The sequence below is a fragment of the Triplophysa dalaica genome, chromosome 2 (genome assembly GCF_015846415.1).
Source record: "Triplophysa dalaica isolate WHDGS20190420 chromosome 2, ASM1584641v1, whole genome shotgun sequence".
Classification (NCBI taxonomy): domain Eukaryota; kingdom Metazoa; phylum Chordata; class Actinopteri; order Cypriniformes; family Nemacheilidae; genus Triplophysa; species Triplophysa dalaica.
This window is the reverse complement of record NC_079543.1, coordinates 9,719,572-9,743,666: the sequence shown is the minus strand read 5'-3', so window position 1 is coordinate 9,743,666 and position 24,095 is coordinate 9,719,572. Positions and strand designations below refer to the sequence as shown.

The 24,095-nt window shown below is 39.2% G+C and overlaps 1 protein-coding gene across 6 annotated transcripts; it reads right to left on the bottom strand.

Moving 5' to 3' along the window:
- Positions 1-1,016: 1,016 nt before the first annotated feature.
- kdm2aa (lysine (K)-specific demethylase 2Aa) lies at positions 1,017-23,497 on the bottom strand. 6 transcript variants are annotated; one of them, XM_056772389.1, is made up of 22 exons: positions 23,238-23,497; positions 15,631-15,769; positions 15,467-15,545; positions 15,301-15,347; positions 15,014-15,192; positions 14,792-14,898; positions 12,094-12,187; positions 11,850-12,003; positions 11,407-11,522; positions 10,834-10,960; positions 10,460-10,692; positions 10,209-10,286; positions 9,793-10,044; positions 9,332-9,448; positions 9,086-9,172; positions 7,557-7,700; positions 7,183-7,209; positions 5,660-6,804; positions 3,924-4,087; positions 2,524-2,670; positions 2,210-2,425; positions 1,017-2,090 (listed from the first exon to the last, which is right to left on the bottom strand). In XM_056772389.1, exons 1-22 carry the CDS (start codon positions 23,265-23,267, stop codon positions 1,909-1,911), a joined length of 3,864 nt encoding a protein of 1,287 aa, XP_056628367.1. In that variant the 5' UTR covers positions 23,268-23,497; the 3' UTR covers positions 1,017-1,908. The 6 variants fall into 6 exon arrangements, with proteins under 6 accessions (XP_056628367.1, XP_056628358.1, XP_056628352.1 ...); XM_056772380.1 differs by lacking the exon at positions 23,238-23,497 and adding an exon at positions 22,061-22,873; XM_056772374.1 differs by lacking the exon at positions 23,238-23,497 and adding an exon at positions 20,672-20,833.
- Between the last annotated feature and the right edge of the window lie 598 nt (positions 23,498-24,095).

Genomic DNA, 24,095 nt, shown 5'->3' with positions numbered 1-24,095 from the left:
TCACCAACAGAATGGCTTCAACAGAAGAAAATACGCCTTCTGGAGTGGCCCAGTCAGAGTCCTGACCTCAACCCGATTGAGATGCTGTGGCATGACCTCAAGAGAGCGATTCACACCAGACATCCCAAGAATATTGCTGAACTGAAACACTTTTGTAAAGAGGAATGGTCCAAAATTTCTCCTGACCGTTGTGCAGGTCTGGTCTGCAACTATAGGAAACGTTTGGTTGAGGTTATTGCTGCCAAAGGAGGGTCAACCAGTTATTAAACCCAAAGGTTCACATACTTTTTCCACCCTGCACTGTGAATGGTTACATGTTGTGTTCAATAAAAACATGAAAACGTATAATGTTTGTGCGGTATTAGTTTGAGCAGACTGTGTTTCTCTATTGTTGTGACTTAGATGAAGATCAGAACACATTTTATGACCAATTTATGAAGAAATCCAAGTAAGCCCAAAGGGTTCACATACTTTTTCTTTCAACTGTAAGATATCAGTCATCCTATAACTGTAGTCAATGTGAAGGCTACTATATTTTTATGAACCCCTTTTCTGTTTTATGCTTTAGTTTGCCTTTTTAACAACAAATGTTGTGTAATAAATACCTCTCGAGTTTAAAGTTGTGGCTATTTTATACCATACACCTCATATATTGACGTTTAATATAATTAAGGGGGGGTTAAAAGGAAATATTGTGCTGGTTTGCCCTTTGACCACTTCTGGTGATTTTTCCACGCAAAAGAAAACATTTCACTTTTGGCTTTCATTTAGATACTGTAGTATGTGGGGGAAAACAACTCTGTCTGTTTGTCATTTCCATGTCTAATCAGTTTGATGGAAGTCTATAAACGTTTTTCTTACAAAACCTAAAATAGCAGCAGGTGAAAACCTAAATATAAAAAACAGCATGTAAATACACGTGTAAATAAACCCGTAAATACGTATTCATTTCATCCTGTAATCAAAAGTAATATCAGAAGTAACAATATAAGCACAAACTCGCATACTAAAATAGCTTTGATGTTTTCTTTCCACAATTTTTATTTTCTGCTTTTTCATGAAAAAACGAAACAAAATGAACATCCATTTTTAAAAGTCTTCAAAAAATAATTGCTATTTTGGTGCTACAAGTTGCATTTAAGTTACAGCTTTCCAAGGGTAACTAAGATATTCAGCCGAACATGAACAACCTGTTCCAAGACAGGACGTGAGAATGCAAGTGGGTTGGCTGTGTGGGGTAGCGGCAAGCAAATGAACAATAAGATAAACAAAAACATAAAAAGAGATATTTTAGCAGGAACGAGTAAAAAGTCTTTCATTGATGCTTTAGGGTGTGTCCACGAATGTAAAGGCTGCAAAACCATGAACGACTGAAATGCGTGTTCCAAGTCAAGTCACCTAGTATGACTGAATTAGTAGGCTGAAGTACCTATGATTCACAATCATACTCTGATGGCAAGTGTATGCCACTACATTCTTTGTTCAACAGGTTGTGGCCGTATACACGATATCAGTCACTATCTTTCCCCACAAACTCCTCACAAGCCAACAGGTCCACTGGACCCAAAATCTCACGATGTTCTCTTCCTTGTTTACTCAATTAAGTGTCAAGCTCATTGGCATAAGCTTTGGAAATCTCCTAAAGAAGTCACTTTGGATGAGGCTGAATGCCCAAAGAAAAAAGCCACACTTTGGATGCGTCTGGATCCGTCTCGTAGGATGTAGGAGTCCAAACCTCCACACTTCACTCACATTTGTTTATACCCTTTCACCTAGATCAGTGGCGGCTTCCCTCCATCTTTCTCTTTTCTTCAGCCTTATACATTCAGGCTACATCAGCCTGTGTTCAGTTGGATGGAGCCCTTGTCAGCTCGCAAGGCAGAGCTGCGGCGACAGTGTTTCTGTACGTTATGATATTCTCTGAATGAGTTTGTCTTCAGTAAGACAGAAGATAGTGCAGTAAGACAGATCAGATATAAAGTTTTCACAGCCGCGGCGAGTCACGTTCTTACACCCCCGCAGGTCCAACAAAGCCAAAGCTGATAATCGCTTCATATATGACAGACAAGCATCCGTCAACTTATTACAACCTAAAGAGACAAATATTTATATCAGTGAGTCAGAATAAATTATTACATGTGCCTTTACAGTGTGATGTCATATTTAAATGGCATTTGACCTTATGTACAGGGCAGAAGATCAAGTGTACCTGCAAGATTGAGCTGTCTGAGCGTGTTGCGGGTGTTGCAGCCAGAAGCCGTGATCAGGTTTATGGACTGGTCTGTGAGCTCCTGGCAGTGAGACAAGTCCAACCGCCTCAGTAAAGGCATATGTCTGACGATCAATTTCAAAGTGGAGTCACTTATATCCAAACCAGACAGGCGTAGATTAAGTAAACTTCTTAGCCGACTTCGACTTTCACTGCCTGCGTAGCAAAAGAATGTTAGTAAATGATGAAAAGAAAGTGGAAAAGTTACTTCAGCACACAACATACCCAAAAATAAGTAATAAGCAGCATCTCACCTTGCAGCACTATTAGGTCTTTTATTTGTGTATCTTTGACACACACTGCCCAACACAGGTCAAGCGTTCGCAGACTCGGACAACTCTGGGAACTTAATGCAGACACGCATAATGACGAACAACCAGACAAAATGAGATCTTTCAGAGCTGTGAAAAACAAGCGGAACGAGAGGGCAATATTTAATCTCATCATTGTGTATATTACTGTATTTTGTATATCTCAAGCACACATAAATACAAACTAGTGGTGGGCATAGATTTTTTTTTTTTAATCTAGATTAATCTTGGAATTGATCTAGATTAAAATGGCTCATTTGAATTCTGCCGAAGGCATTCAGAATATGTGTGCTACCCAAATAATGACTAAAAGTAAGTCTTTGAGAACGGGTTTCTCAAGCCAGGTGGCACATTAGACCAGGGGCTCATCTCCTGTTTCCAAAATGCATCACAAACTGCTTGAGAAAGCTGTTCTACTATGATAATTTGTGATGAAAATTAAATTATGTTCAATAAGATGAACTTGTGTTTACTTACGCATTAGCTAAGGGATGCTTTGCGTTTAGGTGGTACTTGAGACTGGAAGAGCTCCTGTAGTACATTTACATTTGGTAATTTAGCAGACGCTTTTATCCAAAGCGACTTAGAAAGAGTGAGGGAGCAACAAGCGATGTGTTATACAGGAGCCATAATACATTAGGTGCAAATACATAGTTACTGGTTTCAACTAAAGCTAGACCACTACCTGTTGAGAGAAAGTTTATTTTTTTGAAACCAACTATATGTAAACCAATTCCGTACAGTAAACCAATTCCACATTGCACAAGGTGCAAACAACCTCAGTCTTGTCGAGGTTTCCATTGTGAAGCTTCTTAAAAATAAATTTTCCCTGAAGCAAACCCGGCGGCTTCATAGCTGCATCCATGTTAGCACGTCACGCTTCATGTCGTAATTTCACAGTAACGTTATGTTGTGTTCAGACCAAACGCGAATGGCACGGCAAGCGCGAGTGATTTACATGTTAAGTCAATGCAAAGAGGCGATAGACCTACTTGCAGCGCGAATGAAGCCCTGGTTATGAGATGATGAGGCGGCGCGAATGACGCGAATCACGAGAGTTAAAAATTCTCGTTCTCGCTGCCTACAGTGCAATTAAGCTAGTTATACATCCGCGCTAAAATATCAAGGTGAAAGTCATCATAGCTTGCGTAGTATAGACCCAGCTCCCAACCCAACTTTGACAATAGATTAACGGCGACATTTTTTTTATCTCGCGCTAAGAGTCTCACGATAACGCAGCACGTTAACGCCATTAATGGCCCACCACTAGTACAGACCAAAGATTTTCAACCACACCTACACAAAGGTGACCATTTCGTAGTCAAGATTTGGGTAAAGTGTACCTGGTAGGTGATGGATGAGCCAGGCGATCTGTTTCTTTGATACAGGTGTCCAGGAGAGATCAAGTGCCACAGGTTGACGTTTAATGATGGCCAAAATACCCTGGGGGCTTAGTGATCGGCAGCGGCTCAGATCTATCCGTGTCCACAAGCGCTTATCACTGCACCTACAAGAGAGAACCAATCATGTAACGTTCACTTAGTAAACCAACCAATAACTGCATGATCAAGTGACGACTGCATTTTTATCAGCAACTATTTTCAAATCGAAAACAAAAAAAAGCAAGAAAAACATTATATGGGAAAATAAAGATATTTTACAAATATCAGATAAGCACTTTAAAGATACAGATTTGGCAGTAAAATATCCAAGAAACATTAGGCCAGTGTTTTATACAGTGAGGGAAATAATTATTTGATTTTGTAATTTCGCCTGCGTACAAAGAGATTAAGGGTCTATAATTTTTATGGTAGGTTTTGTTTTAACTGATAGAGGGAGGAATCAGGGGAAAGAATGTTATATAAAGGTTATAATTTGATTTGGATTTCTGTCAGTGAATTAAGTATTTGATCCCCGAGCAAAACATAACTTTGTACTTGTTGGAGAAACCCTTGTTGGCAAGCACAGAGGTAAGACATTTCTGATAGTTGGTCACCAGGTTTGCACATGTGACAGGATACATTTTTTTCCACTCTTTTGCAAATCCAAGTATTCTTCTATTTCCAAATAATCGCACCAACAGTTGTCTAATAACCAAGCTTGTTTTTAGCCTATTCAAGGTTTGTGCAGGTCTACAATCTTGTCCCTGTCATCCCATCCTTTGAAACCTATTTGGTCTGGACCATGGTGGTGGAGAGGTTGAATTGAAATATACGGATTCTGTTGACAGGCATCTTTTATATACATAAGCTGATTTAGGAGTACTTTCTTACAGTGACAAGACAAATCTGGGGTCCATATAGGCACATAACCAATATGTGGAGACTGAATTCTTGCTGGTAGGAAGGGGATCGAATACTTACTTCACTGACTAAAATGAAAATCAATTTATAGCCTTTAATTATTTTTTCCCTCATTTTTTTTGTTGATATTCGGTTTCTATCAGTTAAACTAAACCTACCATACAAAGAAATGAAGGGTCTATAGTTTTAAAGTAGGCAAACTTACAAAATCAGTAGGGGATCAAATAATTATTAAGTGTATTTTGTTTAGCTTACCTGTGCAAGCTTACATTGTCTGTTCTGTACAATGCATATTCATTTTGAATTTATAAAAAAGGCACACATACAAGCATATATTTAATAAAATAATTTTATATATTATAACAATATTAATATTATTGGTAAATACTAAGCCTGCCAAATGAATAATCACAATTTATCACATCCATTTTTTCTTTTTACATAAAATATATATACCGTATTAATTATGTAAACATAAACATGTATATTATGCATATACAAGTAAAATTGAAAAAACTTCTTTTGATTGAGCCATAAGAAATTCAAAAAAAATTTTTTTTAAGAGTTCTCATATTGAAACACTCGCACACAAACACACGAAAGTATTTGTTTTTGTGATTATAAATACAAAATGAATATGCACTAAGTACACAGACATATATTATGCAAACACAAGCTTTTATTATGGATGTGATTATTCTTTTGACAGCCGTAAAAATTGTAAATCTGTCAGATTTAGGAGAAGTGCCCATTTCGTCATGAGAATTAACACTCACCATTTGTACCAAGCCTTGCAGACTCTCATACACACAGCCAAATCAGTCCGACTCAAGTAACGAAACACAGACACCCAAATGTCTTTTTCACAGCCTCGCTCGTTTCCTACATCCCGGAATGATGGATGAGAGAGAAGTGAAGGAGGAGAGCTTGTAGTGACGGAAGGAGGAGGCGGCGGCGGAGAAATAGAAGAACGAGAAGACATTGAGGAAGGTGATGGAGTGTCTCTCTCTCTGCCCTCTTGACTCGAGTTCCGCCTTGTGTGGCGGCCGGGCCCTTTAGACTGAGTCAGTCCATTACCGGCAGGCGTTGAATTGCTGTTCCTGAGCCGCGTCCTGGGCAACGTTTTGGTGCTATGTGTACGGGGAGACATCGCAGCCTCCAATTTGGGTACGATGGATCCTGCATCACGTTTGGCTTTTGGAGGCCGCTGAAGAGTCACAGTCAGGTAGGAATCATTCAGCAGGTCATCATTCAAGTCGGAGACAAGCAGGACGGGTGGCTCACCGTCAGAATCTGATTGGTTCTGCTCATCATCTTCATCTCCCTCCCCTCCATCATCCATATCCTCCATGTCCTCATCCTCTCCATCAAAGTCACGCTCCTCGCTGTCATCGTCTTCATCCTCGTCCTCGTAGTCCTCGCCTCTGCGTCGTCTCCTTCGTGATCGGTGCTCTTTCTCAGATCGGCTCAGATGCCTTTCATCATCACTATCATCCTCCTCATCGTCGTCTTCCTCCTCGTCATCATCCTCATCGTCGTCATCATCATCGTCGTCGTCATCATCATCATCATCGTCGTCATCCGTTTCGTAGCGTCTTCTCCTCATATGAGATCCTCCTCTGAGCCTAACCCGTCCCCCTCTCTCTCCTCTCGCCCCGAGTCCCCGCCTCATTTTCAGAGAGCTTGTTGCCAGGCTGCCTCCTCCTCGATTCCCTCGATGTGTGGAGCCTCTCCAAGCGCCTCGCCTGCTGGCTCCGTAACCTCTGCGGGATGAGGAGACGCCGCTTCTGGGGTGAATAGACATCTTTCTCCCACTGTCTCCATCATCATCATCGTCGTCGCTGCCCGAATCATCGTCGTGATCCATGCCATGACGGCGGTAGATCTTAGCCACGCGAGGATCAAGAGATGTTTTGCGTTTCTAAAAGTGAGAAGAGACTTATTACAACAAAAATAAATATCACCTCTGTCCTCCAAATTTACTCTTTTTCAGGAAATGAAAAAATACTGACGACACATTATTTAGTCATTTAAAATGTACGAAGTTGACAAGCAAGGGTGACAAATAATAATGATTTACGGCATGGAATCTAGAAATATGAAGATACAAGGTTTCAGAAGGACAGCCACGATTTTTGACTACTCATGTTTCTTTGTTTTATGGAATTTATTTGTAAGCGAGCAGCAATAAATTATGCAAGTATGGATATTATTCATCAATTGCTGTTAACATGTTCACGTGACCAAACAAATACCAACACAGTCATAAAAATTATAGATAAAAAAACCTTCTACTTACATGTGCTTTTGCTCCCTCTAATTTTATCTGCAAAACAGAAAATCACAAACACACGTTTAATAGGACAGTGATACCACAATAGCAACACTGCATGGAATCACAAGCTGCAAACACAAAAGCAGTATCTGAAGCCCTCAGTCAGTCCTGGCAGTGATGGGGCACCACGATGATGAAAACAGGGCAGGGTGGGCCACAAACACAGCAAAAGAAGGCCAAAAACAAAAGGAGAAAACAAGCAGGAGGGATTTAGCGCAAGACAAAGCAAAAAAGCTTGGGAAGGAATGTGAAAGTGTAGAGAGAGAGGAGAGTTCAGAAGAATGGCAGAGCGGCTGTGCGTGCGGCAGCAGTGGCGTGAGTAAGGCGGAGCCTCTCACCCTCTTCCTGAGCCGCTGCTCAGGGGCCGCTGCCCGTTTCTGGAGCGACCCGTGGGAGAGAGAAGAGGGGGGCCGCCCGACCCCGTGCCATGCCCCACCCCCTGACCCATCCTGTGCTGTGATGTCATCACCGCTGCCTGACGACTGGCACACAGGAAAACAGGCATTACAGTTACACACATAGACCGGTGTGTGTGGACGACACAGTAAGCTGTTGCAATGCATCTTCTCCCTTGTGATCGAGAGTGTGGATGAGTGTGTATTAGTGTTGTCAAAAGTATTGATATTTCGATACGTATAGATACTGAAAAATCTGAAACGTTCCAACACGCATGTCGCACGTATTGATACCACCTGAATGTTCCCACGCTCTCTTTTTTCCAACAGTGAGTTGACACACACTGCACGTGAACGCAGTGATAACAGAGCCCCGCCTCCTCTCACAGACTTGACTCGTTTGCTGCATTAAATAGTGTTAATGTTACACATCTGACACTTTGTGCACACTCGTTTATGCTTCCCATGTTTACCATAATGCTCTATGCATGTGCGCTGATCAATAATTTCATCCACTCGTTTCATTCCCCCTGGTTAAACGTGGTTTATGTAAGAAAGATGGGCAGTACTGAGTCTCTGCAACAGTTCTCATGTTTAATGCACGCATTTCTGTCTTTATGTACGCTCAACTAATGAGAAAAGTTGATGAAATCATTGTTAAGTTGATGTTTGAAATGATGCTGGTGCGTGTAAAGTCTTCGCGTGTGATGCATGTTTGCTCTTCCGTGTTTAACATAGTGATCCATGTATGTGCGATAATGAATGATTTCCTCCACAAGTTTCATTCTCTTCGGTTAAAAGTTGTAATGTTAGAAAGCTGGCAAGAGTCTCCGCAACAGTTCTTGCGTTTAAAGTTTGCGTTTGTTTCTCTATGTGTTGATAAACGGTTATATGTGAATAAAAGCCATATTAATATTTTGCTAATCGAAAAAATGTATTGCTTATTTATTGTTTGTTAATACATTTATACAAGTATTTATGAATCTCTTTTAAATGCAAGTTAAAAAAATACAGCTATTTATGTAAGCTCTGGTCCATATATACTGAGAAATACAACTTTGATTTTAAATAGTTAATGTACTGGTAAAATTAACATTAGATTAACAATAATAAATCATGTAAATCTCGTTGTCTAGTCTTGTTCAATTGAACTTTAACAAAAAAAAAAAAAGGTAGATTTTACTGATTTCAGTAATTACGATATCCCTACATGGGCATGGGCGGGGCCAAAGTTGTCTGCCACAGCCTTGTTATGGCAGTTTTTTCCCCGTGGTATCAAATTTCGAATATCAGTGTCGAATAGAAGCTAGAAATTCCAGTATCGTGACAACACTACTGTGTGTATGTATGCAGGTTTGCAAAAGCCAGCGTTAGAACAAAAGCTCAAAACTTTTGTAAGCATTTGTAAGCTCTTAATGCGTCTCATTTTCTTAACCTCTATGTGACCGTATGTGCTGGTGTATGTGTGCTACCTCAGAATCTGTGTCTTTGCCGAGAACACATTTGGGACACTCCCAGCAGCTGGGTAGATCTTTGTTCACCACTCCCTCACCTGACACCTGTCAGACAGAGATAACAGCCTCGTCCAAATCTTGACAACTCATGCACATGACAGTCAACCAGCCCCTTTTAACCCAATTACGGTCCCTGTTTTAAATAACTCTACAATGACATGAAATCAACAACCTATTCTAAGATGTAGGAAACAATGGGTGTACCTTCAAACAGCCAGGATGTGCAATCTGTGCACAGTTGGAGCACTCCATGAGCTCGTCGCCAGTATCCTGGTTTCCGTCTCCACAGATCTCGCATACAGCGGAGAGCGGCAGACCAGGCTATCAAGAAAAAGAGATGTTAGCATGCATACAGAGAAAGGTTTCAAAAGGAAACTCGCACACACAGGAAAATGTAGCTATAGTTAGGATCTCTCATAGACTTCCATTGATTTATTGGCCATCACTGGCTTCTATTGTATGGAAACAAACCATCGAGACATTTTTCAAAATGATATCTTCTTTTGTGTACCACAGAGTCATATACATGTTTTGAATTAGATAAGGGTAAATAAGGATTGCAGATTTAAAACATTTAGGTGAACTTTGCATCTACAGCTTGGTCTATCTATTTTACTTTGCAATGATATAAAAAAATCTCTTGGCACACACTCTCTTGGACTTACAGCGAGACACTGACGGAGGACGCAGGTCTGTTTGAGCTTGCCAGGCCCACCGAATTTCTTCATGTCTCTGCAGAAGTTGCAGTCGCCGCATTCTGTGCGCAGACAGGCTTCGCAGCGTTTACAGCGCACGCGTCGCCGTCGCAGTACTGACATGTTGGAGGCTGGTTTCACTGGCCGTGCAATTACTGGCGTGGTTGCCAGCTTTGGACGAATAACAGGTGGAGGGGGGGGTGGAGGCTGATACCAGGAGGGCTTAGGAGAAGACAGACCAGATAAGAATGAGATTTAACTGAACCTTCACATCATTTCATTTTTTTTGTTAAAATTGTAAAAAAAAAAAAAATGTTGTTATAGTTAACCACACCAGAGGTGTATTCATCGGACTTAAAAACAGGAGTTTCATTCAGTGATCTTACTCTCTTCGGCCATCTGACAATAGGTTTTCCAGTGTAGGAGAGTTTGGGGATGTCATTGGCATGTTCCTTCAACAACGCCTGAAAGGGAAAAACAAACCCATTCATTGCAGCCACAACTAGACACAAAACCCAAACATAACATGAACTCATTCCAATAACAACACGCATCTCATGTCGCAATTATCAACTTGATAAACAGCTTCACACAAGCAAATGCATTAAAATAGCCATGTAGGACTTCGAGAGCTGACCCGAATGTCGTGCAGCAGGGCCGCGGCGTTGTGTATCCCTGAAGGCACACATTTCTTATGTGCAGGCAGAGCCTCCAACCTCCCCACCAGGTTCCAAAGACCCTCCAGCTCTAAAGGCGTCAGGTGAACTTTCACCCCTGGTCCAGTCGGAGGAGATGGAACATTGCTGTCATCTCTCTCCTCTTTAGCATGGCCATTAAGTACTTCACAACCTGAGCTTTCCTGCTTATAGCCTGTGTATTAAAACCAGACAAGAAGAAAGAGGTGTAGAGAGAGTTTAAAGGGACAGTTCACCCAAAAATTTTAATCACTTTAAGGGCCCATCTGAGCTTTAAAGCAGCCATATTGCAAATTTTAGGAGGATGTCTACTCACCGATCCCAAGAGAGTATTTCTGGTACTCTGGGATGAGGTGGGAGGTGTTGGTTAGACTATAAAGATAACGTTCCAACACGTACCACCCCATCTCGTAATAGAAGGGATAACGAAACTTCACTGGCACCTGGAGGAGAGAAAACAGAAGAAAGAATTATTAATAGTCTCTATAAGATTCACTCCAAGGATGCAATTTTTTAAGAAATATCTAGGTCATGTTGTACCACAAAAATATTAGACATCTTAGAAAAAAATGAAGCCTATTTTAGCACAATTAAGCTCACTTCCGTAAAAACAAGCCTATATAAATATTTAAAATGTATTGTTTTTAATAAGCTTATCACAATCAGACGACAACACTTATTTATATTTATTAGGTCTTCAATTTATGCATCACAGCAATGCTTTTCTATGTGCATTTTTTAAGGATGAAACATGACCTGAAGATGTTCTTGAAAGTTTACATTAGATTCTCACAATTACATTTGAAACTAATCTTGGTATTTTTAATAAGGGCATATTTTGTAATTTTACAATAAACACTGTATGCTATATAGCAAGTGTTGGACTCACCCTTGTCCTGTCCTCAATGCTGGCGATATGCAACTGCGTGGGGATGTTAAAACTGTGAAGGAAATTTCCTCCAAACACAAGTGTGTCCACAGGTGTGTAAACCGCATGGATCCATCCTAAACAAAGATTTATCAAGATATAAACAAACGCACACAGATTCGTAATTTAAGATCACAGATAAATGCCATGTCAAGTCCAAACTAATCACTAAGAATAAGTAAATACGACAGCACAATCTAACAATTTGTTCATACCATCAATCTTGTGAGTTTTTGAAGCATTAAAGGGCTGTAACTTCTCAGAGTGTTTCAAGCATGGAGGCAGTGTATTGTGCTTTAAAATGCCATTATAAAGTCAGCATGGTAAAACCTTTTTTGTGAGAAGAATCACCTTTAAAATTATTTCCTGTAAATTACTGCTGTTAAATCCATCAAAGTGCTTACCTGATGGTATAATGAAAGTGGAGCCCTGCTTGAGCTTAATCCTCTGGCAGTCAGTGGCCCTGTCACCGAGGAAGATGTCCCCTTGTTTCCCTGACAACACCCAGTTCTCATATAGCTCCAGGTTTTGTGGTGTGGGAGGGATTAACCAAAACACCTATAGCAGAAACACCAGACTTTTGATATTCTGAACCAAAAGTTTCCATAAAGGCAACATGCATCAAAAGACCGTGCTAAAGTCTCTGACCTTGCATCCCCGCAGTATGTGATACCAGACAGAAGTGCCGCCAAAGTCTATGTGGAAATCTGTGAAACAGCCCTGCACACTCATTAGGCAGTACCTGCAAAGAGAACAAAGAAAAGATAAAAAAAAAAAGGATGACGAAGGGGGGTACGTGACAATTTCTTTTCATATCATCTTGATGTCTAATTTAAGGATAAAGTCAACAGCCTTTAAAGGTCCAGTGTATGGAATTTAGCGACATCTAGCAGTGATGTTGCGAATTGCAATCAACGGCTCACTCCAGATACCCAAATTGTAAGCATCGGCCGATACCGATAAGAGGCTGAAGTTTTGGGGGAATTCCCACAGGTCACAAATGGCAAAAAACCCCCAAGATTAATCACGTGACTGGACAAATGTCAGCAGGAGTGGGCTGGACCAGGAATACACAAATATACCATTGAAATAAATTAATTTATAATCTTCTGTTTGCTTTGGTTTGGCTGGGTAATTGAATTACGTGCTCCACACACCCGTAACAGTTGGTGGTGGTAATGCACCAAGTTGGTATGCCAACCACCAGTAATAGAAGACAAGGCGGCTGGATCTGCCATGGTGATGGTTTGGAGACTTTCGTTGCACTATATCATTACGTCTTATTGTTAGCTGTTGCCTAACTCTGAAAAGGGCTACAAGTAAAACATGAAGCGCGTGAACATACCCAGACACCAAAGTTACAAGTGTGATTTCAGTTTCCACAGAGTCGTCGTCCTAACACCAAAATAATTTTAGATAGATTACATTAAGGTCTAAAAACTCACAGCTCTGTCTAATACACCTGCCACACTGTATCGCATGAGTGCTACACGGTCCCATTTATTTTAGCACGGATTCATTTTTTGTCATATTGCACAGGACTAACGGCGTACCCCTTTGTAAGGAGTTTTTTGGCCAAACCACCACAGCACATTTAAAGGATTTATAATTCAATTCCATTTGTTTATATAGAGTTTTTCACAATGTGCATTGTTCCAAAGCAACTTTATAGTAGCAAATCAGAAAAACACAAAGGTAAAACACAGCACAGTGCATGTTGTTTATAGCACAAGCAAGATCATTCTAATAAATAATATCTAATAAATGAATAGATGGAGAAACAATATAATACAATTATATCTTAAATGTTATGCTTATATTGCATATGAATGATTATAACTTGTACTTCGTGTATCTTAAAGAACGTGAATCAGGCGCATAAAACAAATCAATGTTATACAACCTACATAAAATATGCTTTTTGATAAAGTTCTGGAAGATATTTTGGTAACTCTTCAGTAAAGGGGACAATTCTCACTAATAAATAGTTGTTATTTGCAAGGCTTTTACTGGCATAATGGCTGTTTATTAGCGGCTATAAAGCACAGTTTCTGCACGACTATACTCTGCATCCTTAATCCTACTCAATGCTTAAAACTACCTTACTAACTATTAAGCAACAAATTAAGAATTTATTAGGGAAAACCTCGTAGAAAATGATTTGTTAATAGCGAGAATTTTACCCCCATACTGAAGTGTGACCTCTATTTTGCTCATTGATGCATTTAAAATAACGTAATGTTAAATTCCATTGTTGTACATGGTACCCAGGCAGCGCAGTATGCGTTTCATACACAGCCGGCGTGAATGGACAAGCGCTGCCAACGCTCCGCCCATGTGCTGCTCCTGCTACGCATACGTGCTGCTTACGCGTGCGGTATGAAACAGGCTCAAGATAACATTTACGAAAAGCATTTAGGGTTCCTGTAGAAACAACATGGCGAATTCCGTGAAAGGGATCTCGCGGTTTATGTAGATAGAAATTTGGGGTGGGACAATATAGCGATGTATCGTTTGATTCATGTAGCGGCAAATATTGATATTTAAAAAATTTAATAGATTTCCAAGCGTTTTTACAACATGGCTCCACTGAGTGGCACTTAACACATGAATAGGGGAAACGTGAACAAACATTAACTAATAAGAGAAAGAGTTTAGGATGGCAGATAGTACTCGTTAATTAATAGATGCTCATGCAAATGCAAGAATGAACATTAATGTTCATTCTTGCATAAGTTGTTGCATTTAGATGTTTTCAAGTTTATTTTTAGTTAACACAGAGATGTTCCCCAGTGTTAAATAAGAGGCTGTTATATGTAGAAATGTACCTGGTCATACAAATTCTTTATGGAGTTAAAAGTGTCGGTTCACAAAGATAAATTTGTAATCCAAACTTAAAGATTTAATTTACTAATGTGTGTAATATGTTTTTAATTTACCTACTAGAAAAATGTTTAATGCACTTAAATAAAGTGACAAATGTTCCGTGTAACCTTTTCAATGGGCATTTTGTTTTCATAGACTCATAGATATCGTGATGTATTGTTAAAGGATTGTCAAGCAATATACCGATTATCGCCAAATCGGTGCATTTTGATATTATCGGTATCGTGAACCCTTTATCGCGGAAGTACCCCGGAAGTACCCTGTGATACCCACCCCTAATAGAAATTGCAAATTCTAAGGTAATGAGAACTTAATGCTTCATTATGTAAGATACACATCTGAAGACATAGTTATATATATATATATATATATATATATATTACTGTATTTCTGTCAATGAATCCTTCAAAAAATTACACATTGGACCTTTAAATTGAGATTATATAGTAAAATGGCTTACTTTTGCACTTTTGGGTACTGCATCTCCATAATGGAATTTGTGGAATCTCGTTGTCTTTCCTTTAAGTGCCGTGGCCACATGTTATCCACCCAGTCAATCATGTCCACCTATCACAACGGAAAAACATGGTCCATGAATGTCCTTGACGCTGATTGATAATCGTTGGTGTATACTAGTTAAAGTGGTTTGTTGCCCTAGTTAATACATAATGTATGTACTAACCGTTGCAGGTCTCGTGACAAGACTCTCTAGTTTAGTGTGGCTAAATTCAAGGCTGATAACATTGTAAAGCTTGTCTCTCTGGGAAGCCGGAGTCTCATAGTATCGACACCACTGGGCCATTGACATCTCTGTCCCCTTCTGAGTAGTCACATCCATTACATCAATTATGCGTCGACTTCCTGTGAACGGATAACAAAAGAAGTCGGGTTCAACTATGCCATAGCTACCCTTAAAACTTATCATAGTCAACATAAAATTCACCAACACAGACTACAACAAACACTTACCTACAAACATCTTTACATCACTCACACCGAAGTCTGCATCAGGCATTCTGGAAATATGCACAGAAAGCACATGAATTGTAGATGCAAAACATGCTGTATGAAAATGAGTAATAAAAATGGCAAATTTCAATTCATTTTTTTTACAACAATGATGGCAATGTCTTACACAATGCCAAGCCCGTCAGGTCTCTCAAAGATGATGGGGTCTCTGAGCCCCCCTCTCTGGATGTACTCGTAGGTGAAATCTGAACAAAACAGACAAGAGATGAAAATAAACAAATACACACAAATTGTATCATTTTTGAAAATGCTAGTCTGTGTGTGTCGGACCTTTTCCCTCCATGCGTTTGACCCTGTCGGAGCTGAAGCGGTTACTATGCAGCTTCTCCTCCAGATCAAATGTCCTCTTTCCATCGATCTCATCGTCAGAAATGCCATCGTCCTGGTAACGTCGCCGTGTGCCAGACCGCTGTAACAAATAAATTAATCTCAGTATGGCTGCCCGGTTACAGTCGTGCTTTCGTTATTCGATGAGAAGACACTTATTCAAACAAATTTTTAGAAGTCCATTGTCTGCTTATTTCAAAAGTGCATAAGCAATGTGATATTTCAGTTTTTCTTTTTTAATAAATCTGCCATAATGTCAACAATTCTGTGTTTTAATATTTCAATATGGGGTGCTGTGTGGACAATATTGAGGAAAAAAGGAACTTAAATGATTTTAGCAAATGGCTGCAATATAACAGAGTGAAAAATTTAAGGGGGTCTGAATACTTTCCGTACCCACTGTATGTGTGTGTGTTTGTGTGCGTGTGTTTGTGTGCGTGTGTATGCATGCGAGTTCCGCCTCCGAAATAGAAAACAGATGACAGAAACAGCATGAACGGCTAATGTTAATGACATTTGTTTTAGTGTAAACAAACACGCATGTGAATACGAAACTATATATTGTAAAATATTACAATGGATCCGTCATTCTGCTAGTTTGATGCCAAGAATGTTTTAAATTATAAAAAAATTGAAATTACCAACTTATATTTTGTTGAAATCATACACTGTAGTTTAAGATTTATTAATGTTGTTAATATTTATGAGTTTTATCTAAAAGTACAATACAGTTTAGTGGTTCAAGCAACGTGTTATTTGATGTATTGATAGACTTCATTGCAAATTTACTGTGTGTGTTTTTTTTATTTAAAAAAAACCTTCTGAAAAAAACTACCAGTAATAAAGCGTTATCGATTAATGCCAAATCCAATATCGGTCCACCTCTAGAGCGTATTATGCGGAGAAATGCACAAGAGCCTAGAACGTGCACAGAAAGCCAGTCTTTTTGTAGAAGCACACTGATGGCGGAGACGCTTTTTGTTTGTTTGCTGATTTGGTTCATTTCATTGGTGAAATATTATATTGAGACATATAATCATAAGTTGTGGTGGCAGTGTCACAGTAGGTTGCATTAAGCATGCGCTTGAGTACTTAACTTATATAATGTATATAAGGCTAATTTGAATGTTTTTTTTATCTCTGTAATATAAAACAATATACAGTACAACAAATCCCCATTCCCCATCAGGGCTCTAGACTGTGAGCAAAATGGTCGCAAATGTGAAAGGCAAAATTTCAAAGGATCGTATTTGCAGCAGGGTTCGGCTCAATTATAAGTTACATTTGTTAGATGCTTTATCCAAAGCGACTTGCATTGCATTATCCTATACATTTGTTTCTTAGCATTTGAAATCCCCTGGGATCGAACCCACAACCCAATGCTCTTACCACTGAGCTACATGACCAACACACTTTTCTGTCTAACTTCACAGACAAGGGATTCAAAATGCCTTTGTGAGTGCACACCTACACTAAGCCCAAAGGTGTGCTCGCCAAAAATATGAACCACACAAAACTAAAAAAAACTAAATAATGTTTCAGGAATTTTCTGAATGTTATGAAACCTTTCAAGGTCACCGAAACCATTAGGCTTTCCGTGTGAATGTGTAAGTATTAAAAAAAAATTAAAAGCAAGTGTGTTCCAATACATTGAAAAGATGCATTTAAAATGCTTTTCTTTCCATTAGCCTTATTTTACATTTCAATTAGAGGTGCACCTATTGACTGGTCAGAGACCTGAATCGATCGGTTTTTCGCATGATTTGTCAGGACCAGTGACCAGCCAGTCAGTCTCCAGTCTAGCCGATTCCAAACAGATCATCTGTTGTCTGCGACGCAGGCAATTACGTCACAGCCATCAGTACACTCAAAGCCGCAAGTAAACATGTAAATGTGCACAGCCTGCCTTTCGCGGATCGTTTATACTCTCATGTGGGTCCACCATAGCGTGAGTCTCTGCTGACTGACACGCTCTCATATCCACTGACTGCACATGATGCTTGGAAGATTTGTAATGCTGCACGCATACGGGATGTGCGGACAACCGCAGGTGTGTATGCCGATCTCCGGATCTGGCGAAAAAAACTGCACTTTTAGCATAGCTTAGCTGATTTGATGAGGAACTATACTCCTATTCTGGTGTAATAATCAAGGAAGTTTGCTGCAGTAACATGGCCGCAGCAGGCGCAGTGTTATCACGCAGTTCATGTGGAAATAGGCTAACTTAAGTCAACATATACAAGTAACCTAGCTTGGGACTAATTTCAGGTGCTGCTTGATAACACTACGCCTGCTGCGGCCATGTTACTGCAGCAAACTTCCTTGATTATACACCAGAATAGGAGTATAGTTTCATTCCTAATCAAATCAGCCTAGAAAATCGCAACTTTTCATTTTCCACCTGTCTTAGTACACGATCGAACTACAGAAGAATCAAGTTTTAAATAGGAAAAATATCGAAACTGTTCCTATTGGATTCAATGATCAATGCTAAACTATGCAAAAAGTGCTATCGCCAGACCCGGAAATACATTCCAAAACAGTAAAACTCAACTTACTTCTTGGGGAGTTGGAATATGAGCATATTTCCAAAAAAGTGGAGTGTTCCTTTAAAGTACTATTTTATTTATAGGCTCATAATATTAGACTTGTGAGACGAGTACAAAGAGAAAAGGTTTAATTAAGTGACATTTGGTTAGTTATATGAATTATTTCTACTTATTTCTAGCGCTTCAATTTAAGAGTTGTTTAGATGAGAGAAAATCCTGTAATTAGATGAAAAGTAAATATGGTTTTATATATATATATATATATATATATATATATATACACTGTAAATTATAGTTTGTGGATAAAAAACCTGTATCTGCAGGTTTCACTTATAATAAAATCGGAAACCAGAATCGGACAAGAAAATTGATGCATCTCTAATTACCATTTTTAAAACAATATCGAAAGAATAAGATTAAAATACACAAAATATTTGTCAGTCAGCTCAGCCAGAGATGAAGCCTTGAAGCAAACAGCTTTGAGACCATAAAATATCTCAGCTGGATCAACATTATGCTTTAGATGCTCTATTGTCATTATATTTTAAGCAGAGTCGTTTCAATTGTGTTCCAACAGAAAAACACTCTCGAATAAGTCTTCATCCCCTGTAAAACAGTCGCAACAACCAAAAATAGTCCTGCTGTTAGGCACGTCTTGAGACTGCATTATGTTCCAATTGTTTCGGCTCAGCCAAACTGCTTATGACTCAATACAACATCTTATTTATAACCCCCTAAAAACAGGTTTACTATGATCAAACAGGTCTTCTTAATACACTAGCCTTCTTAAGACTGTTTAGACAAATTTGAGAACATGTAGTTTTTCAGATACAGAAGTGGCCAAAAGAATTTAAGGAAATCTCAATTTATCTTATTTATTCTTTTAAATATTATGCAAGATTGACACTTTAAGGAGGTTTGTTAAAATATTGCAATCAACACTTTTTTTTGACATACAATTTTGTCCAATAAATGCATTGTTTACTGCTTTGTCTGTTTTATACCATACACCTATTTTAATGGTTTAAATCTAAGGGTGGATTAAAAGCAAACTTGGCACTTTAAGACTCTTCTGTACCTACTATCTGAATAGCAGAACAGTCTTTTCCAAAAAAAGCAGCACATTGGTTGCATAATGGCTGAAATGTACCACTACACTATTACAAGGACAGCTGCACACAATATAAGCACGCACTCAAAGAATACAACAGGACCTTCCTGTGCTCGCCCTTGTCTGTGCCCTTAATGTCTCTATGGTGATGCACGACTGCTGGCCAATCACAAGCCTTGATGTCACACCCTCTCAAACAGAATGCAAAAACAGGGGGGTGAAAATCGATAAAATGAATTGGGTATGACATGGCAGTATCTTAAGAAACATGCGACTGCTGCTAATCCTCTACATATCCTCTTACCTATGCAGAACTGATCATGTGCATCTATAGAAAAATGTAAATGTACTCTATTGATATGCAATATCTTAAACTAAATCCCAAAATTATGTCTCTTTTACTCATCTGATTACTCAACGTTCATTGCTTATTTAAACGCACTTTAGGTACACGTACATGACAGAAAACCACCCACGCACTTTTCAACGACACTCACTGCAGTCCGTTTATAATCTTAGTCAGCTCTTAAAAGATGATATTCTTCTTTTGGTTGTGCATTTTGCAAGTCTTCTTTCAAAGTTTGGGGTGGTGAAGCACCATCCATCTGCCTGATATTTCATCAAAATCATATGAAGTTAAAAATACTGTAATATACTGCTTTGTAATATTCTGTCTGAAGACCACTGCCTTCTGTTCTATTACATTAATTGCCCTCAGTAAAGCGGTCTTTAAAACGCAGGACCGGATACCATCAATATCAAAATAAGATCAAAAGATGTATTTAAGTTAATAGAAAAATTCACAATTATCATGATTACTGGAATGTTCTGCCAGTTCCCATGCACAGGCGGCTGGCTACTTGTGCCCATCCCTAGTCAATGATGCTGCGTTTTCAGTTCTCTGGACATCACACAAGGATGTCAATCTGCCTCTCTGAAATTTCATAGTTCTTCTATTCATAACACAAATGCTCACATTGACTTAAGCAGGAAATGTGCATTTAAAATGATATTCATATCACTCTAAAATTTACCATTAGCTTTCCTGCATCGTGTCCCCATTTGGCACCAATATGGTTTTACTAGGACAAAACACACACACAAACATTACAGTTCAAATTAACTGAAATGAAATGTAATTCAATAAAATAAATAAGGGATGATGCAACTGATGCCAAAATAAGCACAACAAGTTTTTCCTGTTCACTACCCCAGGCATTCATCCACCCTCTTTTCTTTCCATCCTCTCTAAGCAAGGCCCTAGACTGCAGTGCGCTTGGAGGAAGCCCTCGTCGAGGGCAATGAGACACTACACACCTCGCACCTTCAGTATCACATCTTCATCCCTGATCTTCCTCTTTCTCCCCCTCCGTCTCATCAGCAACACTCCCCCGTCCACGAGCGTCAGAATCTCCTGTCCGTTCTCCATCCCTGTGTTTCTTCCTCCCTTTCAAAATGAGCAAATCTGCCGTCTGTTCTCTTCGGTCATGCTTTCGCCTCTGCAGTGCCCCCTCCCTCTCTCCTCCCCATTTCCACATGTCTGCTCACATGGTCTCCTAAACCAATCAGACCGTTTGTCCTACACTTCCCCCTTTTCTTCAAAAACAGGCAGACTGCACACATCAATCCTTCCATCCCTCCTTTACGCACCATCAGCACCATAAGGTTTCTTAAGATAACAAATACAAATGCAAGTATTTTCAAGACACCAACAATCAAAAAAAACAAATAGTGCAAATTAGTCTAACATTAAGCTTGGGATGCAGCAAGTCAATCTAAAATACTTACACTAGATTGTGGAGACAAATGAGCCTAAAATAAAAATACACCTGTTTCTATCCAGTCTTGTACAAAAAGTGTAAGGCCCCCAGCCAGTGCACAAAATGAAAGGGAAAAAGGACAGTTAAACCACAGAGATACACCTTGTAGATGATCAATTCAATCATGTTAACTAATTAGCACAAGGCTGTCAATCAAATCAATAAATCAACAAAGGGCTGAACAGAAACACTATGGTAAATATGTGGATTAATGAGCAAAATGATTGATAATGATGGTAAAATAGAGTAATGCTGATCCTTTACACACACATAATTTTCATTATTATGAAAACTGATCATGTGTACACACCCTCTATAGTCATGAACACACAAAGTATGTTCATACTTTATTTCCCAACAATATTAAATTGTTTTCTATGCAAACATCCCATAAAGGGATTCAGCAAATTAGTGTGAATGAAACCCTATAAAGAGAGGTCTTGCACTTTAAAGCAGACACATTTATGTAACAAGTCATTGATGCTTTACATGAGACCTGTGGACGGTTGCATAAACTGCTTAGTCTAGTCTAACAAGTTAGTCATCCGACTTTTTTCTTCAAGACTTTTCATAACTTCTTAAAGTGAGATGCATAAAAAGGAAGCTTTGTCGAATTAAAATCTAAAGAATAAATTTAAACTAATTGCTAGTCAGCGAGACTAGTTAAGACGCAGTGTTGATTTAGCAGCTATGTTTATGCAACTGGCCAGTCAGAAAAAAAATTGAGACAACCTCACTGGCAGGTTTAGATTCTGTTTTGGCGCAACACGGCCTCAACACAATGTTTCTGAAAAGTGCAATAAAATTCTCATCCCAGTGAGAATAAAACCACGAGAACACCGTGTACCATGTAATTTACGTTGTCGCTCAAGCATCTGCAAAGCTACACTTACCAATCGCTTGCTGTAGCGCGGTTTGGACTCGTCCATTGTCAGACAGGAGACTCGAGCGCTGCCCGCAGCAGCACGGGCGCGTGCCGATCCTGCGAGCGCGCTTCTCTTTGTTAATTCCGTTTAATAGAACCACAACTGTGGCGGAAAATCACTTTGCTACACGCTCCGTTAAACCGAAGTACGATACTTTAGATAAACACAGCACATAAAGTTACGTTGTTATAATAAAACGGAGTTAAAAATTGTATTTAAAAAATATCAACAAACTCTTCGTTAATATAAACTTGGACATAAACACTACATTCGTAATACGTTAAATTCTCAGGAAAGATAACTAGAAAAGGAAAGATGTGATATAAAGCAATGCTAATCTGTCAAGCTAAGCGCCGCGAAGTAGAGAATGAACGAGCATCAACACGAGCTAACCAACCAATAACGTTACCGTTAACCAGCTGATAAAGAAACTCCGCCGTAGCACAAATAAAATTACATAGCGATATGGGGCCTTGATTATACATATGTACGTCTCATATTTCAATGTAACAGTGCGTATATTTATCGAGCAACGTAAGCTAACAGTCGATCAAGTTTTAAATAAAACCATATTTGCACAACACTTAAACTCGGAATCAGAGTGGGGAAAATCCAGTCGTTAAAATAGTCCTCGTTTACTGTATAATATTAAAATGTGTAGTCCGGCTAGGTTTCTCAGTGAACTTTCTGTTCTGAGTGAAAGTAAGCATTATTAATACGGCTCCACTGTGTGAATTCACGACAAAGTTAATACAGTAGATCGTTCGCCGCCATTTTCACTTCGTCACAAAAACACCACGAAGAAAGTCCCGCCTACTTCAGGTTTAACATCCAATTATATACGATTGTGACGCAACCTTTTTATCCTCATTGGTTATTATTGATGTCATTTCACGGGGGGGCGGAAGCGAGAAGCCAATAGTTGTGCACGTGACTAGCCTCCCATTGGAAGAGGCTGTACGCCGGTCAAAACATCGACACAAAGATTGGTTTACATTGCTGGAAGCTTTACAGGGTTAGCCAATCACACAAAATAATGATACTAATATTTAATTTTAACCGAATTCATGCGACAAAAATAATGCGAGTACTTCTGAGCGAACGCTGTTTTAATAGTATTGATAAAATAAATACAGTTATTTACCTTAGATCTTCCGAGGCTTGCCCAGTCCATGTCAGCATATGAGCTTTCCTTGGGGCCGTCTAGTGAAATAAATCTACATTTTTGTTCAAATTAGCCCGCTAACAACGAGTAAATTCACAAAAGGTCATACGTTCTTTGTCGTTTGTTGGAATCCAATCAATCGAAAACCCTGAAGAGTGTTCCACAGTGAAATTATCATCCGTGACCGACCACAGGTAACTCCACATGGTGGTAAAACTTTTCATTTAACACAAGGGTAAAAGATCAGGAAGTAGGCGCTGGTTGGTTATTGGCGTATTAAGCCACTGATTGGATCGGACATCTGTCGATAACTACAAAAGGGAGGCTCAGAGATGACGTATTTTTGTTTGCAAAACCCGGAAGTGATTTCCGGCCCCATCGCTCCAAAATGGTTGTTGCTAGAAGGGATACACCTACGGCCGAAAGATGTGAAACATCTCGCCATATAATTACAATAAATAAAATTAGCTAACGCCTACACCTACCCAATCCCTAAACATAACCTTACAATTATAAATAAATATTAATAAACTGTTTACAGCGTGTCAAAATTATGCGGCATTGAAGTGCGCATGCCCAGTGGAGGTAGCTGTATCCCTTCAAGTCAAAACCCTCCAAATTTTTTAGTTTTTTTTATGGGTTTTCGGTAAATGGCCCTAAATAAAGTCTATGATAAACAAAACATCTTAATATTTTCCCGTTTTATTATATGACTTAAAACACAAACCCCTTGTGATTTTTTAAAGCCTCATTGTGTCTTTAAGCAAGCGACGACTTCCTTTGGCTAGGACGTAAGACGTAATCGCGCAAATAATGCTCACAAAAAAATGGTTTTAT

Excerpts from the sequence above, each read along its gene's own strand:
- kdm2aa (XM_056772374.1), bottom strand. The coding sequence starts at position 20,776 with ATGGAGAACGGACAGGAGATTCTGACGCTCGTGGACGGGGGAGTGTTG. Across the intron at positions 15,546-15,630 it reads CAAACGCATGGAGGGAAAAG|ATTTCACCTACGAGTACATC; the intron begins GTCCGACACACA and ends TGTTTTGTTCAG. Across the intron at positions 10,287-10,459 it reads CCCTGCTGCACGACATTCGG|GCGTTGTTGAAGGAACATGC; the intron begins GTCAGCTCTCGA and ends TTTCCCTTTCAG.